The 17,650-nt window shown below is 34.0% G+C and overlaps 1 protein-coding gene across 1 annotated transcript; it reads right to left on the bottom strand.

Annotated features, from left to right (window-relative positions):
- Window positions 1-55: 55 nt before the first annotated feature.
- On the bottom strand, window positions 56-17,277 carry LOC122602789 (kinesin-like protein KIN-7K, chloroplastic). Its single transcript, XM_043775386.1, has 22 exons — window positions 16,988-17,277; window positions 15,032-15,126; window positions 12,593-12,682; window positions 10,991-11,043; window positions 10,785-10,850; window positions 10,652-10,705; window positions 10,229-10,288; window positions 8,606-8,684; window positions 8,060-8,127; window positions 7,341-7,403; window positions 7,047-7,151; window positions 6,089-6,193; window positions 5,841-5,948; window positions 5,617-5,763; window positions 5,036-5,215; window positions 4,575-4,730; window positions 3,286-3,507; window positions 2,242-2,382; window positions 2,111-2,161; window positions 1,939-1,986; window positions 1,710-1,859; window positions 56-929 (listed from the first exon to the last, which is right to left on the bottom strand). Exons 1-22 carry the CDS (start codon window positions 17,173-17,175, stop codon window positions 399-401), a joined length of 2,760 nt encoding a protein of 919 aa, XP_043631321.1. The 5' UTR covers window positions 17,176-17,277; the 3' UTR covers window positions 56-398.
- Window positions 17,278-17,650: the final 373 nt, after the last annotated feature.

Here is a 17,650-nt window from a genome sequence, read left to right as displayed (position 1 = left end):
TTTATCTAGTAAAGTGCAAGATTCATAGTTCTAAAAAAGTCAGCAAACAAGAAAATTAAAATATTAATGATCAACTTTAGTAAAACAAGTTTTTTTGTTCATGTTTTCCTTTGCCAACTCATATATGTACACGGCGGTATGCAACACTCAAAAACACACCATTAACATTTACACCTTTATCAAAAACTCGCTGGAACTTACACTCAACTCAATAATGGACTCAACTCAATAATGGACACGAAGGGAAGCAAGAAAACAATGGATCAAAGATTTATACCCCAAACCCAAATGCTACCACTCTAGTTGTATATACAAATTGCAAACAATAAGAAAAAAAAAAGGACCCCTTTTCACTGCCATGTACAAATTCAAATCTTTAAAATTATAACCTTATGATGTCATTTCAAACCTGAAAAAGGGGGGCTATCTACTTGATCCGAGATGATGGTTTCGGCTCCTTGTAGCTTTTTGAGCCCCTTTATAAGAATCCACATGTTTTCAATTTCCTTTTCAAGATAAGACTCACGCTGTTTTGATTCCTTTACTGTTTGTTGTAGCTCGGATTCTTTTTTATACTTTTCGGAGAGGATAGCTTCATAAGCCATCTCCCTCTCCTTGCTCGATGCAAGTTCTCTCATCAAATCTGACTGACTTGGACTTTGTTCTTTTTTCTTCGTAGTGGGACTTCTTGTTTCACGAACTGTTGGAGAGTTATTTTGTGCTGCTAATAAATCAGCTGATAGTCTTTCATTGTCGATCAATAGTTTCATGACTTCTTCAGACAGAGCTTTAAGCTCAATTGCAGCATCAGCGGCTAATTCTTTCGCATATGAGCTCTCTTCTTCCAGGATTTTGTTTTCAGATTCCAACTGGTATTTTGACTCTGTAAGCTTGATTACTTCCTGTTGCAGCTGTTGAATCTTGAGTGCCTGTTTACAAGGAAATTAGGAATTAACTTGGATATGTTTCTTATGCATCATTCTGCTGATAGAACACAAGTTCTTTGATATGGAGTTCAATTTGGACTTTACACCGTAATAATACCTAAATTTTCCAAAAACAGTTGCCTTTTTTCCCTCCGAAAGAGGTGCAGTTTCAGTCCATTTATATGAACATACAGGAAAACATACAGGAAATGGCTAAATGATAAAAAGTAGCAACAAATAAAACAGGTCGTATCGGTTGAATGGGTTCAATGAGTCAAAACTTAAAAGATGCTTAACATGTATCTGAATGATCACAACATCTTATATTCTCTTGTTTAATAGAGTTTATGGTTGAAGGTGTTTTAATTGCTTACAACATACTACATTGTATATCTTTCAAAAAGCTTATATTATTTTTTAATATTTTACATATTCATATAATACTACATTTAACGTGACCCAAAAAGTAACGGCAGGTCAGCCCAACCCAATTTGACCACGCATTATCTTACCCACTTATGAGCCATTAACCAAGCTGCCCATTTTGCCACCTCTATTTGTGCCCAATTCACCTCCTCTACTTTTATACTAACAGGATAATTTGAAATTTTCCCTGCCTCACCTATTTTTGTGTGAACTCTATAATAAAACAAACCACAATGTTTTATATCTTGTAATGATTTACATAAACATTAGCAGGATTAATGATGCAAACCAATTGCTACAACAAGACCAAACACTTGTAGCAAAAATGATGTGATAACTGGTCATGCGGGAACAAACCTGAGATTGCTGAAACAGCGTGTCACTAGTATCACTTATTGTTGTAAGTCCTGTCTCTGTGTTAAGTTCACCAATTCTTAATTCATGTGCATTGGAAAGAAGTTGTTTTAAGGCTGCGATTGTTTCTTGTAGTCCTTCGTATTCAATGTTCTGGAGGAATTATTAGTTCTTTTAGAGATAAAACAAGATCATTCATGTAATAACCAAAGTTCTAGGTGAGAAATTGTACTTTTCGGTTTAAATGCTCTTGAATCACTTGATTATCTGTGTCTTGAGCCTGTCGAAGAAGATGATTGAATATCTTTACATTTATTCACCAAGGCACAAGTGAAAAATACAAATGTTTTGAAGTATTAAAATACAGACATACACACACATAAACACATAACAAATAGACATACCTCAAGTTCATAGGCCTTTTCATTTAATTGTGCTTCTAACATGGTTACAGACTGCAGATTATGAAATTTATTTAAGTGAACAGAGTAACCAACAGGAAAACTGCATACATCTGTAACAAATAGGCACTCACTCGAGATTGTTCATCATCAGGATCATGATCATCATCCATTTTGTGATGGGATGACGTGACAGAATTGGTAGCTTGGTCTTCCAGGAGAGAGATTTGTTTATTTGTTTGTTTGATTTGATCATTTAATTCGATCATTTCCACCTGTATTTTCAAAAAGTGATTCTCATCAGTAAAAAATAGAGTCAACATGATATCAGGTCAGGCATGGTCACACATATTAGTATGGGGGGAAACAGTGTGTATCAGGTATGGCTAACCTGCAAATACATTTCTCCATTTTTAAATGTTTAATAGACTAGTTATTATAACAAAAACACAATTATTACACTAATAATCTATAATATAACATAAAATGATTCAGGAGTAACCAAATACAAGAAAAACAATAAAATATCAGAGAACTCTTGAAGTAGTGCAGACTGAATTATACACTCCAGAGTTCTTAAGTCAAGATCATTGTTAACATTAGCATCTGTATGAATTAAAAGTTTGACTGTGTTCACTTAATTCTTATTAACAGTAGTATAGATAATTCCAAATGAGGATTGAGGACCCCTGGTGGGTATTATACACTACCCAAAAAGAGTTATACTACAATCTCCTAACCTTAGACTCTGCCAACGTGTACGATGTTCAGAACATCTGGCTAATCCTTGCTTATCCGATGTATCTGTGGAGGTGGCAATATTGGACTCTCTACTTAAATGGGTCAATTTCAATTAAGCAGGCTGAAACTCGCCCAAAGTCCATTACCAATGCATAGAACCTCCTATATCCTTTTATTTGAATAAGATATATGACGCAAATATATCGTTTTCATGATCATAATCAACACTTCAATAATTTTTAAATGTTTCCAAGAAAAGGTACTAGTGGAACACCTTAATCCAAACCAGTGTACTTCAATGCGTAAGAAAGGTGAGAAGATTCAGTCTAAACCCTTTTGACCTACCTTATCGACCTACCTATTCTGCCACCTCTATGTATAGGATAATACTGATTCATTCATATAGATAAGATTACTAGGTGAAGGGAACTGCATACCGGATGAGCTTCTTGTAGCAAGAAAGCATCCTTGTTAGTTTCTCGATCTTGTCTGGCCTCTGATAAGAACCCAACAGATGTACATTCTGACAGTGAAGAGTATGAGTGTCTGGACTCAATTGGAAGAACACGGTAATCTGCAGGAGATGAAGGTGTGCTTGTAGACTTGGCTCTACTTGATTTATCACTAGCGGTCAAATCCCTTGAGGTACTATCTCTTTTCTGTTGAGAAACAATATAAATGGTTAGTAAGATTAAGAGAGATGAAAGTGACCGAGCGAGCATAAATTTACATCATATATCAACTGGTTTGACCACTTGTTCGGTAAATTCTGACAACCATAATTATAGATAAAGTGAGGCTTCAAACATGGATGCTTTAACCAAAAAGAATCGCAACATACAGTATTTCACCAAAGAACAGATTTATCATGGTTTAACAGATACTTTCAAGATTGCCTATTCATTGAAGATTTCTTCACAGTACACAATCAGCTTTTTACCCATCTCTCCCCCCCTCCCCAAAGTATCTGTTAAATCATGATAAATCTGTTCTTTGGTGAAATACTGTATGTTGCGATTTCTTCACAGTACACAATCAGCTTTTTACCCATCTCTCCACCCTCCCCCCACCCCCCCAAAACCCAAAAAAATGAAGAGAATTTTAAGAGTAAGGACACCCACTAAAACATCGGAAAATAATATTCTTTCTGTGTTTTCATGCGTTTCATATAAGATCCATAAAGTATACATATAGATGTTTTAACCCTTTAAGTCGTGCAAATCAATGCAATCTTAAAGTTTTCTGTTTAAGGTTATAGGAACTCTTATGAAAACTACACCTACTACAAGCCATGTTTAGAATATTTGACTTTAGACGCTCATGTCTAGGTAAGCCATGGACTCCTGACTCATCTAACATAACATTTTGAACATTCTTGTTTTGGAAATTCTGTCACAATAGAACTTCAACAGCTCATTTATGTACAAGCCATGTTTAGAGTATTTGACTTTAGAAGCCCATGTCTAGGTAAGCTATGGATTCCTGACTCATCTAACATAAAACCATTTTGAACATTCTTGTTTTGGAAATTCCGTCACAATAGAACTTCAACAGCTCATTTATGTGGTCCCAGAACTGATACACGAGTAAGAAAGTGCAACACGCCGACCACTATTATTCTAGGATGAGGTGTAATAGTAAAAAAATATGTTTCTCAAAAGGTTAGCATAATAATAGCAAGTATCTAAAAAACAGTTAAAAATATTAATCAGATAGGAAGCCTGACCCTTGGTTTTAACCAGTTAAGTAGTCCAGGCTTCTTGATTTTTTTATCTTCCTTCAGTGCATCCTTTGTTTCCATGCATTTGTCAAGAGTAACATGCAACTGCAAGTTTTCATCATCCAAACTTAAGTCCTGCCTTCTCTGTGGGAGATATGCAAGCTGCCCATTCATGAGATCAACCAAGTCATTTTAAGTAATATTTTTCTTTGCAAAATATAACGAATAGATATATCACTTTTTTGGCTTGTTGAGCACAAAGTTATATCGAAAACTTATTGAAGGTAATATTGTGTGCAAAGGTGATAAGATGATTATTATTTATATAAAAAAGGTAAACTAGGAAACCATGTTAGCTTTGTATCTCTTGTAACAGAGGTTAACTCACAATGAAAGCACACAGTATACTCTCAATTTCACAATGACAGATGATTGAGGCGAAGACATCAGCTAAATAAATCAATTACCTCGTCTTCCTCAAAGGCATATTTGCTTTCTGAGGCAGAATGATCCAGAAGTGTGAACGGATGTGAAGAATTGGTGGAGACTAGGATCAATTTTCTAAGATTTTGTATTTGGCTTAACAAAGCATCTTTAGCCTCTTCTTGTTCCAATCTTGAGTATGTCTTAACTAGACCATCTTTCAGCTTTATAAGATAAAATAAAACAAAAAAAGGGAAGTAAAAAAGCGGAAAAGCACAAAAAGAGCCATTTCTGCAAGGAATGCTTAGGTCACACAATGATATGACTTTGAGTACAGAGATGATCGTTGTTTGTATTATTTACAGATTTAGTACGTACAGAAAAATTAAACCTGATTTAACTACAAGCTGGTGTGTAATGCTTTAGTACATATGCTTTATTTTTATGTTAGTAGCCAAGTCATTTAATGGCGAGCAATTCTTTCACAGAAATGGCTGAGGACATGTCCCTGAGCTGGTCTTTTAATATCAGATATGTATTCTTTATGTTTATACATACTATGAAGTAAGATAGCGCTGATCATTCAGGCACAAAGAATTTAAATGGAAAATGTTATGCTTCTAACCTCTTCTTCGAGGAGAATATCATCATTTCCTTCAGCATGGTTCAATTGAGAAACTATCATAGTGCCACTCTGCAACTGCTCTAGCTCCTCCTTTAAACATCTAATTTCGTTTTGATATGTCTTGATTAGGGACTTTTCGTCAATAATCTGCAAATATAGACAGGGTTATTTCCAGAAACTGACAATGAAAGATACTCTGAAGTCAGAGTTTTCAAACCACTGACCTTGTTTTGTGCTGCTTGAATTTCAATGTGTTTTGCACGGTGGGCGAACTTTAGTGTGTTATGTGTCTCCTCTGAATTACTTGAAGAGGGAGTAACAGTGCAGATGAGCTGAGCGCAAAGAAACATAGATGGGAATCCATGAACAGGTAGCCAAATCAATCTAAAGGGAAGTTTTGTACTTTTGTACTTCATACTCTATTAGGTGTTCACAAGACCATGTTAGTATGAAACTTGGATAGAAGACTTACAGATACCCTTCCATGACCACTTAAAGAAGACTGAAGAAGCCTGGTCAACTTTGAGTCCCTGTATGGTATATGAGCAGCCTTCCCATCAGTTAGTTTTGACATAACCTGAAACAGTTCTGATTTAGAAAGTTCTGAAGTAAATCGTCCTGCGAAACTAAACAAAATAAAACAAAGAAAGGAAAAATTGTAAATGCGAAAACGGAGCCCCATTCAGAATGTAAATTAGGGGTCATAGCAAGTTCATACTATGTCAATGTACAGACCAACTCTTAAGTTCACTAAGCAAAATATTCTACATCATGTGAATTGTCCATTAATTTCCATTTAACCAAGCTTTCAGTTTATTTTCTATGGTTTCTACACAAGTCATTTGTACTTCCTATGTCAACGCAAAGCCACAATGTCATAAAGAACATAGAATTTATTTTTGTATAAAATTAAGGAAAACTATTCCAGTAACCTTCTGGATACTATATTAGGGGTCATGGATGAGTGTTTCTTTCTCTATCTAATAGAAATTGAAACCACTGACTCCACATACTTGCATATAAAACTGTTCGACTATCTATTAAACTATAAAACTAATCTTCTATATAACAAAAGCAGGAGGAAGAGGGACTCATAATGAATGATAAAGAGACACACAAACAAGTATCTAGATTAAAAGTTGGCAGCACAATATGTAATAAGATGAAGTAAGAATAATAATATGCATTTTAATTAAGATGGGCAATCTATAACTGGTTTTCATATTTCATGAGTCAGAGATGCATTGCAATTAACATAAGTTAAAGTTAAAAAGGTCTGAAAATTTATTATGACTGTTATCTTTTATTTTACCCTCGAAACGGAGAACAAATTGAAGGTTTGCAGTCACAAGAATCTACAATAAGCAACTGGAAGTAGACATTAACTGGAGATTACACTGATACAGTAATGGCAATGATTGAGGCCTCACAGTTCCAAGAGTTAGCAGGCTTTTATTTATGTAGGCGCCTTCTTTTCGACGAATACCAGTAGTTTCAGCTTTAGAGCTCTCGGAGCCAGCCAGATCTATGAGGTTCTGCAATACAAGATGAAATGCTAATGATTATAGCTTAACCAAATCATCATGCAAAATATATATGAATATAGGTATCAGCACTTTGAGAGAAATTAATAAACCAGTCAATACAATCAACCAGTAAAGCATTTAAACAAAGAAAGTCAGAATGATGATAGAAATATGTTAAGATAAGGTTCAGGAGCATACCAGCTGTGACAAGTTAACAGCCTCACCTTCATAATTTTCACCACAGGGACTACTCTCAATTGTCTGCCAAAAGATAAATATGATAATAACAGATATGTTCTCCAAAAATTACAAACAAATAGATAATAAAAATCATAATCATAATATGATAATAGTTTTAATACTTCATGAACTAACTGCTAACATTAAAGGAAATAGGGCATCCTTTTATGATGTGAAGTATAAGTCATTTAGTTGTATTTTGTATTCAGTGTGGAACCGAAGTTCTCAACATTAACTGTTACTTATATTCATTGATTAGCATTCTTTGAAAACTTGAGACATTCTGAGAGAAACTTCCCAAATAAGATGAATACAGCATACCACTGCAAAGAACATCTAAGCCAATCCTTTTTAAAAACCAAATCATGCAATGATTACCCTTCAGGATTGTTATATAAGTAACAGCAACTCTATAATCCACTATATCAAATGATATACTAAAGAAAAAAATGCTTCCTACAAAACCTAAAAGACATCTTCTCCATGGTTACTGGTTAGACTACATAACCTGAAAAGTTGTCACTTGTATCTAAGCATAAGATAATTCTAGCAATATACACACTCAGATACATCATAAATACTGTGTACAACTGCTTATTGTATATAAGAAGCTATTATATCAGCAATAAAACAACAAACAGAACACCTAGAAGAACTTTCATTACACTGAAAATTACCAGCGTAAATATTGTATGACTTCTGCTGCTGTGCAGATTAAAGTTTGTGGAACCAACATGCCTTTGCTCTGTATTATTGAAGAACAATGCACCAATTACTTCCCATGGAATGAAACTTCAAGTAACAAAAATTAATGCAATATAGCTACAAACCATTCTATAACACATATAGTATGCGACCATCGTCATTATCTCATATAAATATTGCAACCAAACAGTTATTGAAAACTACAGTTCTAGAAAATGCTCAATGTGCGCGAGAACGAGCAATTGTAAAGCGTTTGAAATTGTATGGTATTTGAGTCCAGATTCTCTATCAATTTCTATATCGTGTTTGTTTAAGATAGAAAAAGCTAGTCATAGCACAGCATGCACATTGGAAGGGGCCTCAGACTATATTTATGTTATGACAGATAGACTATCTAGACCGCCTTATTCAAAAAAGAAGTAAATGTATGAAAACACCCTTTTGTTTCAAGATAAAACATAGATGTCCTTCTGACCTGACATGGACGGGAAACATGAAACTCGAGACCATTAGCATACCTTCTCCAGCTGCAATGATGGACAAGGCATGACCAGCAGATAATACAACTTCTTCCTTTATACCTTCAACAAAGATACCCTGCAAGACACAATCATTGCATAACATATTTTGGTTTGTGATTTTTAACTTTGCACAAAAAGAAGAATCATATCACCAGGTTAGAGACGGTCACATAAATCAAAATCATTCATTGGATATAATAATCACTACATTATGAAAAAGACTGGCAACTACATTATCCTACCATAGTATAATAGACACAGAATAAGCACATCATACATGATGATTAACTCATCATGATCTCAATGTTCATGTTCCACATGGAAAAACAACATACATCAACATCAAGCACATGATGCGCCCCACCTGCATGCTTAGAACATTGGAAGAGGTGCTAGTAACAATTATGCAGAGAAGTTCAACCTGACTTTCAACATCCAAAACATATTTCTCTAATATAAATTCTTGTTTATGACAGTCAAATCCATGGTTTTGCCAGTATTTCCAGAAATAAAATGACAGTCACTTCTTATGAAAATAGAATTTGTATAAAGGGAATAACCCATAAAAAGGTAACCTTTTTACTCAAATTTCCTATTAAAGGAACCCTATTTAGTTTTCGTCTATTTAAAGGATCCCATTTCTAAAAATTTTCCAATAAAGGGAACGTCGTTAGTTTTTAACGCCATCCCTCCGTTAAGTTCCACGTCACCACTGCCACGTCATCAAAATTGCTTACGTAGCCTTTGACTTGACTGAAAATACATATATATGTGTTTTTATATTCAAAAACACATTCAAATCGTGAAATTGTCAGTCAAAACTCCTTTTATACACAAAAACACATGTATTCAAAAAACACAAAACACATACAAAATTTCCTTTTATACACAAAAACACATACATATGTATTTTCAGTCAAAGGCCACATAAGAAATTTTGATGACGTGGCTGTGGACGTGGCAGTCGACGGAGGGCTGACGTTAAAAACTAACAACGTTCCCTTTATTGCGAAATTTTTAGAAATAGGATCCTTTAAATAGACAAACTAAATAGGTTCCTTTAATAAAAAATTTGTGTAAAAAGGTTACTTTTTTATGGATTTTCCCCTTGTATAAATTGTTGAATTATTGTTATTGCATAATGAGATTACAAGGGTTTATATAAATCATATATTTACACATACAACCCTTTGTTTAGGGTAGGATAATATAAACCTATTATGGTCTAGAATATGATAAAACGACTTTCTTATCAGTTGAAGGAGAGTGGCTAAACTGATGATAAGTATAACCATCCAAATAGTTTTCTATGGTTAGTGGCATAGTAATATTCCCATTAAAAGTTATGCAGCCAAAATTTTCACTTTGAATAATAGAATTTCTGACCTTTACATAAACCCGTAAAGAGACGAGGGGTATTATTTGGAATACTTCTATTCTTTAGCAATGCCAAACCACTTGTTTAAGCACTACTTGTTTATGGTTGCACGTTACTGATCTATAGTGAAATGGTTTTTATGTAATAAAATCATATACCAGATGCGCTAATAAATACAAAAACTGATGTGGTATGGAGATGAACAAGACATGTATCAGTATATGTATTTTATGAAAATTTACCTGACTATCCTCTCTTATTCTCAGATGTTGTCCTGCTGGATTCAATAAGTCATTAACAACCTGAAATATTTAGGTAATAATGTAACTTAAATGAGCAACATTGCAAACAAAAGGAACCCAAATTGCTTGAAAAAAAGGGCAACAAACATTGAGAAGAAATAAAGTTATAACTCAGTGACTAAGAAAAGAAGGGCGAGCATATACATGATACATCGTATTTATAAATAAAATAAAAGAAAAGAAAACAAATTTGCATGGGTGATTTGGGATTACATAAAACAAATGAAATCTAAAAGCAACAGCGGCTCAATTAGCAAACGAAATATATTAGGCCATTGAGTTGTTAAGGTTGAAAGACTAGGCTCCAATTCAAGCAGCAAATCGCAACAAGATAAATCCATTAAAAAGTGTCCAGATGCTCACCTCATTGTATATCTCCAGATATGAGAGACGAAGAAGAAATTCACGTTGTGGAGTCTGAAAATTACACAAGGATGCATAATGAATATTTCTCTTAAAACAAGTATACTGGCGTCAAAAGTTTAGCCATGCATACCTCCTGAATGATACTAAAAGCATCCTTTACTGCTAATGGAATAATTCCAGGGGACCTCTGATCTCCCTGTCTTGTGTGTATATGCAAGAAAGGCAAAATAAATACATTGGTATCAGAAGTTACAAGGAAACATATAGAAGCAAACACATACACACAAATCATGTCAGCTTAAGAGTTAACGAAATCATATAAAAAAAAAACCTTACATGCATAGTGTGAGTCTTCCCACTACTTGTCACACCATATGCAAGAATAGTGCCTGTTCTTATGATTGATCACAAAATATTTGCGTAAGAGACCAAGAGTCGTGAAACTATGACTTCACATCAGTATACAGAATTCAAGAAATATAATCATGGAGGAAGCCAGAAACTTAGGAAAAAATTATAACAGCGACAAAGAACATATAGGTTCAAATATTCGAAGCAAGCGAACATGATGTCACATAAATAGGCTTAGTATTGTATGTTCATTAAATTGCACCAGCAATCCTGTCACATGTCTATGCTAACTTCTATTCAACCACATACTATAACATGTCCAACAAATAGATCTGCACATCAACCACGAATACAAAGACTATATAATTGATAATCTACGAATCAAGTACAATACCAACTGATCAAAGATTAACTGGTACCATCACCATGTGACCACACGGGCCCACACAAGTCACAGGTTCAAATCTTGCCAAAGGCAAGTAAAGAAACTATATCTTGTGATCCATGTGTGAGAATGGTGAGTCACCGAGCATGAGTTCTATACGGTGTGCGCTTTGGGTACCAAGACGGATCATGACTACATGGGACCAGAGGGTTCCCACCTAATTACCCCCTTTTTTTACAAATGAAGTACAATCAAGTACAGAAATTTACACGGGGAAAAATCTCCACATACTCGCACTTTAAAACCTGAATTCTGAGTAGAGGTGACTGGCAACATTGCGGGTTCTCATGGAGGTCCACTCTTCGATGCCTCGTGGGTATGGACATTGGTACCTGACAATGTTGCCAGTCCTAGTAACTCCCTTTGTGCCAGGAAATTTTAACTAGTAAAAGTATTTGCAAAGGGAGGTGATATTAGTACCACAATAATTGATGAATCTACCACAACTCTGCATCACATATTTGTACAATATGCAGCGAAGGTTCTACATTGTGGTAGATTTATCTATTTATGTGGTACATTTATCGATTTCCATTTGCAAATGGTAACTTCATAGTGAAATTTGAATATAGCTTCCAGACCAAAATCAATATCATAAATACTTGCAATAATGATATTGAAAGAGTATAGGAAGCCTTCACATTTAAGTTTTCCATAAAGAAACATAACACAACTAATATAATATATCCATTATGAAAACTACAGCAGTAATCCTGGGAGGAGAAGGGAGTACAAAATGATCTATACAAGCTTGAACAATTTAAGTTTGTTATTGATCTTGTCTTCAAATATGATGGCCATCTTCTATAGCAGAATGGACATGAAAGAAAAGAGCTGCACAACCAGTATGAACAGAACAAGATAACAATCATGTAGACCTACCTAAAACTATGTATATGAGTTTCAAATAAACTCAATTCGACAAAAAATCAAAAACAATAACAAGCATTTGAGCACAACCTGTTTGTGTGGGCCAAAAACTAAACAAAACAGAATCAAGTTACCTAAATCTGATAGTGGTCTGTATGTGCAGGATAGAGGGGGTATAAAATAATCATGATGCCAATGCATTCATATTCATTTAGTTGCAACATGGACTCATTTAAAACAAAAGTTACTCCAAAGGAACAAAAGTAACATACCATTGATGCCTTCCATAGCACCACTAACCACATGTTGTGCTGCAATATCATACACGAGACGTGTTGTGGTTGTAGGCCCAAACACTTGATCTGTATACATGTAAAGTAAAAGAAAGATGAGACTCATAATGCAAAGAAAGAAATAGAATAAATTATGCCATATGGAATATGAATTCTGTATGTTATCTGTTATCAAAGAATAGTCAAGCCCATCAAACAGTTAGACTAATCTAGAGGAATAACATGTGTGTCCATAGAAGTATGAGTAGAGTTTCTTTGGAAAGTGTTCTCCCTTATAGTACATGTAGAGACAGGAAGGCTTCCATACTCATTCATTACTTTTCACTCGAGTTGTAATAAGAATTCTTTTATTCTTAAAGTGCGTGAAGTTTTTTCTTCATTGGAAAAGCCTCGATTGCTTCTTGCAAATGCTTCCATCAACTCTTTCGTCCCTTCAAAGGAACACTTATTATCCTCAATAGCAATTGCAAAGTGTTGCAGTGGTTAAAAACATAACCGTGTGAGTAGTGGTATTAAAGGTTCAACAACCTAGGTACTCTCACCTTGTAATCTACGAAGAAATCATACCATTACAAAGAGTGAGGAATCGGTGATAGAGTTGTATCCAAGGTATTACAAGAACAGTAATCAAAACGGGCCAAATGATAAGGCAAATGATACAAGTCAAGGAGTTATCTACTCTTGTTAGTCTATCTAAAGCTATGGAGTCCCTTATTTCTTGTCTTGAATACTTTATCCAGAGAATGAATGTATTAAATGAAATGACAGAGATCAACAAGTAGCTTAGCAGGGTGTGGCGGCAGTGGCGCCTACAAGGCTAAGACTATAACCAACATCCTAAGAGGTTAATGATCTGCAGAGGTTTGTTGACATAAGTTCCATGAAGACCTATAGTAGCGGCGATGGTCGTATTATTCCTAACCCAAAGGTTCAAATATAAATAATTTTAATGATTACAAAAACGCAATGATTACTATTAACCTTTTTATTGGCGCCAAACAAGACTTTGAGTCAAGGGAAGCACTTACCTTTGTAGGGAGTCTGCATAGTTTCGGTGGAGAAAGAAAAACACCGAGCATGAACATGGATGTGGTGATGTGCAATCAACACATGTGAATTATTCCAAACATTTTATGAACACTTCATGCCCCAAAAAGTGGAATTTGAAGCAACAGACCAGCAACACAGTCTTCGCGAATCGAATCGAATATGAATATATGATCTTTATGTACATTAGAGATTTTACAACTATCATACTTCAACTTGATGGCTTATTGTGCATATCTTTGATAATGTCATTGTGTTTATTATACTTGTACAGTTGTACCTCAAACTGAAAGAGCTCATCTAGGGAAAATTAGTTCAAGGGAAGTAAAGATATAAGTGAACCTCTGACCTAGAACACGATGTGTTAAAAGGATTAAAATCTCCATTAGCAAAGGATGGATTTGTACATGATTGCCCAAACCGAAAGGTCATGAATGCCTTAATCACAGATATGCAAACAAGAGAGAATACACACCTTGCCGCTTTGTTAGTGGAATGCAATGGAATTGGAATTGGAATTAGAAACTTTTACCTTCAAAATTGTTCTAAGTTAGGTAACGAAGTAATTTGAAATGCAATGAATTTCTACAACGAATGGAATTTGAGACTATTTAACTTTTCTTCTCATTAAAATGGAGGATTTCTAAGAAATGTTGAAATAGTATAAAATTCTATTGATTAAAGGAATTCCTTACATCTCAAATTCCTTCGTGACCCAACTTAGAACAATTTTAAACAATTTCAATTCCATTGCGATCCAAGAACCAAACGACAACTTAAGTCCATCTTGGCTCAATTTGATACCCAGGCATATTGGAGGTCTCTTCCTATAAGAGCAAATGAAGGGAAACAATGGTATTTACCGATCTCAATCTTGATGGCAAAATTGTTTGACGCTAAATCGCGAAAATGATGTGTTTAAGCAATGTGGTGGACTAGGAAACATTAAGGATACATGGAGAAAAGCATAGGTTGCATAAAAATCTAAAAACGATCGTGATATACCAACTAACGGCTGATTTAAGTTTATAGTTTAATCGGCCGATTTAAGTTAAAACCTTGTTTTATGTCTAACATTAATGAGAATTATCTTTCTTTATCTTGTTAATCCGTTCTCTTATAATCCTCATTAATGATTAAACCCACAAAATTGAGTTAAAGAAAAAAAAATCATCACCTTCGTCCTTGCAATTCAAGAAAGGTGTTAGAAGAAGGATAACTGACCAGACATTAAGTTCGTGTTAAGTTTGGTTTCATTTTGCCGGACTCTTCTTCATTTTAAATTCTAGAACATGACTCCATGCTCACAAACATCATGGCAGTAAATTCCAACTAAACTTTAACAAGTGAGCATAACAAATGTATACATACCATATGCATAAGCAATTGAAGTATGCTCATTTCGCACAATAGTTTCTCCATCAGCATACCATGCAATCTCTTCCTCTTGTCGTATTTCCCTCGCACTATTCAACAAATTTATCATTTTAATTTAAATAAAAGTCAACTATAAAGCAATACGTATACATATACATATACTATATACAATACATACAACATATCTAAGTATGCACGCCCACAAACACAAACACATACACATAATATTTTTTGAAATTATGATCATACAACAAAATCAAGGAGTTTCTTGGTTGGGGGTTTTCAAGAGTCGGGAATGATAATGATCAAAGATGGGGTCAAGTCATGTATGATTCCATGTGTAATTACCCAAAAGTAGGTAGTGGGAAATTACTTAGAAGATTTGGGAGAGTAAATAACATTTCCCATGCCATTATGTTGCATTCCATTTCTCATTGCCCACTTTGAACCCATCATGCCCTAGACAAATATATGAGAAACAACCAATTCACTACTATAGTTGAGTTGATCACACTTTTACACATTAAACAGTTTCATGAAAATTATGAATCATCAAACCTACATCTATCTATATAAGTAAAACATAATTGAAGAAATTCTAGAATGAGTACTATAAGAAAAGGCATTTTTAATTACATGCAGAGCATTTTGAAACAAGACATGACACTTCTAACTAATTAACTAATACTAAGTGATTAACAATTATCAATTAGTAACTACTCAATGGTTTTTGGCATTTTGGCATCATTTATTTATTTAACTAATTAAATTTTTGGTATTGCTTATCTAAATTCATTCCTTTCTATTCATAGCCTAAATCAAATATGTTACTTATCCAAATTCAAGTTCATTCATCCATTTTACAATCATACAACACATTAATATAAGGGGTCTTGCTAATGACAATCCGTATTAACGTGCATATAATAATTTACTTATATCATATAAATCGGGGAGGGGGGCTTTTCTTTCTTTTCCTAATCCCATGATCCTTTCCGATGTCATAGGGGGGCTTTTGATATGAGAAATATATTATTTTTTTTATGCACACTAACTACAACCCTAGGGCACGAACAAAGGAACAACTAACTAAGGTTGTAAAAATCCCCGCTCAGAATCAGCTCGGGTGAGGATATTTCAAAGAGACTCGGACTAATCAAGAGTACTCGGAGAGTACCCGGGTATAGGAATTTTTGTATGAGGATAAGAAACTTTGAAATTATATGTATTGAAATAGACTAGAGAGTAGAAACATAAACAAGATTGTTCCTAAGACCCTAAAAGTATGTTTAGAAACATTAACACCATAGTTTAAGTACCTTAAACCGATATTTGATTATGTTAACAACAAGTATCGACTAGTGACCAAGTTTTGCCCAAATTTATAACCAAAGTTTGACCAAATTGTCACCGTGTAGCAAATTATTCGGATATTGCTCAACTAACTGTGATGTTGTTGCTAATACAGGACCTTCGTATCGTAGTTTTACAAACACTCCTAAAAATAACAAATTCATCCATTTTAGAATTTAAAAAGTAAATGAGTCATTAATTCATTTTATTTTATTATATGTACCCAGCTTGCATTCTATAAAGAAAAACACATAAAAGTACAAATATCAATGATTGAAACAACCAACAAATAAAATACATAGAAAATTTATATCAATAACATTTCCACACACACACATATAGATGGGAAAAGGAAATATAAGGTTGTCCGGCACCTAAGCTTAGGTGTGGAACCCTCAGCTACTAATATTTTACTATTAATTGTTTAATGAATAAATAAATGGCCCCATTATTTTTATGGATTGAAAAAACAATATGTGAGTGTTTCACCATTAAGCTTAGATACCCTTATATTACCATCCCCTATATATATATACATATAATATAATATATATTAAAAAAATGTAAAGGTATGAGAGAAGAAGTTGAAGACCAGACCTGAGAGGCCGAAAACGGACGGTAACAGTGACATTTTCTTTCTCCGGCGGCTTATCAACTGCCGCTGAAGCTTTTGAAACAATTTTCTTAATATTATTCTGTTTAGAATTCGAATGCTTCACGTTCGATTTCTTAGGCTTCGGCACTCCTTGCTTCGCCGCCATTTTTGAATTATTTTTAATATTCATTAATTAAATTAAATACAATAAAAGATTACAGCATGAAAGTGTAATCTACTGGAGTGTAAAGAACAAAAATAAAAATGGAACTAATAAGAAGATGATCAAAATGTGAGATGAAGACAATACATATATATTGTAATGAAAGTGATTTTATTATAGAAACAAAACAGATGGATTTGTGTATTTATTATTAATGGTGGGGGGTTACAAGTGACTTTTTTTTTTTGTTGGCTTTTCATACAAAAGTAGGAGGGGACAATAATTTTGTGATGATATTTTAAGTTTATTTTGAGTTTTGACTTATTTGATTAATTAGTTGTTGATGTTTATCCAAAAATGTGTTTTTTTTCTTTCCTTTTTAGAGTTGAAGTTTTGTTTTATTTAAACTTAAAGTTATGGTATGTGAAATATAAATTCAAAAGTGTGAGATATAATAAATTCATGATTTAAATATAAAAATTGTGTCACTACTTTTAAGGTG

This window comes from Erigeron canadensis, chromosome 6 (assembly GCF_010389155.1).
Source record: "Erigeron canadensis isolate Cc75 chromosome 6, C_canadensis_v1, whole genome shotgun sequence".
Taxonomy (NCBI): domain Eukaryota; kingdom Viridiplantae; phylum Streptophyta; class Magnoliopsida; order Asterales; family Asteraceae; genus Erigeron; species Erigeron canadensis.
This window is presented reverse-complemented; position numbering and strand designations above follow the sequence as displayed.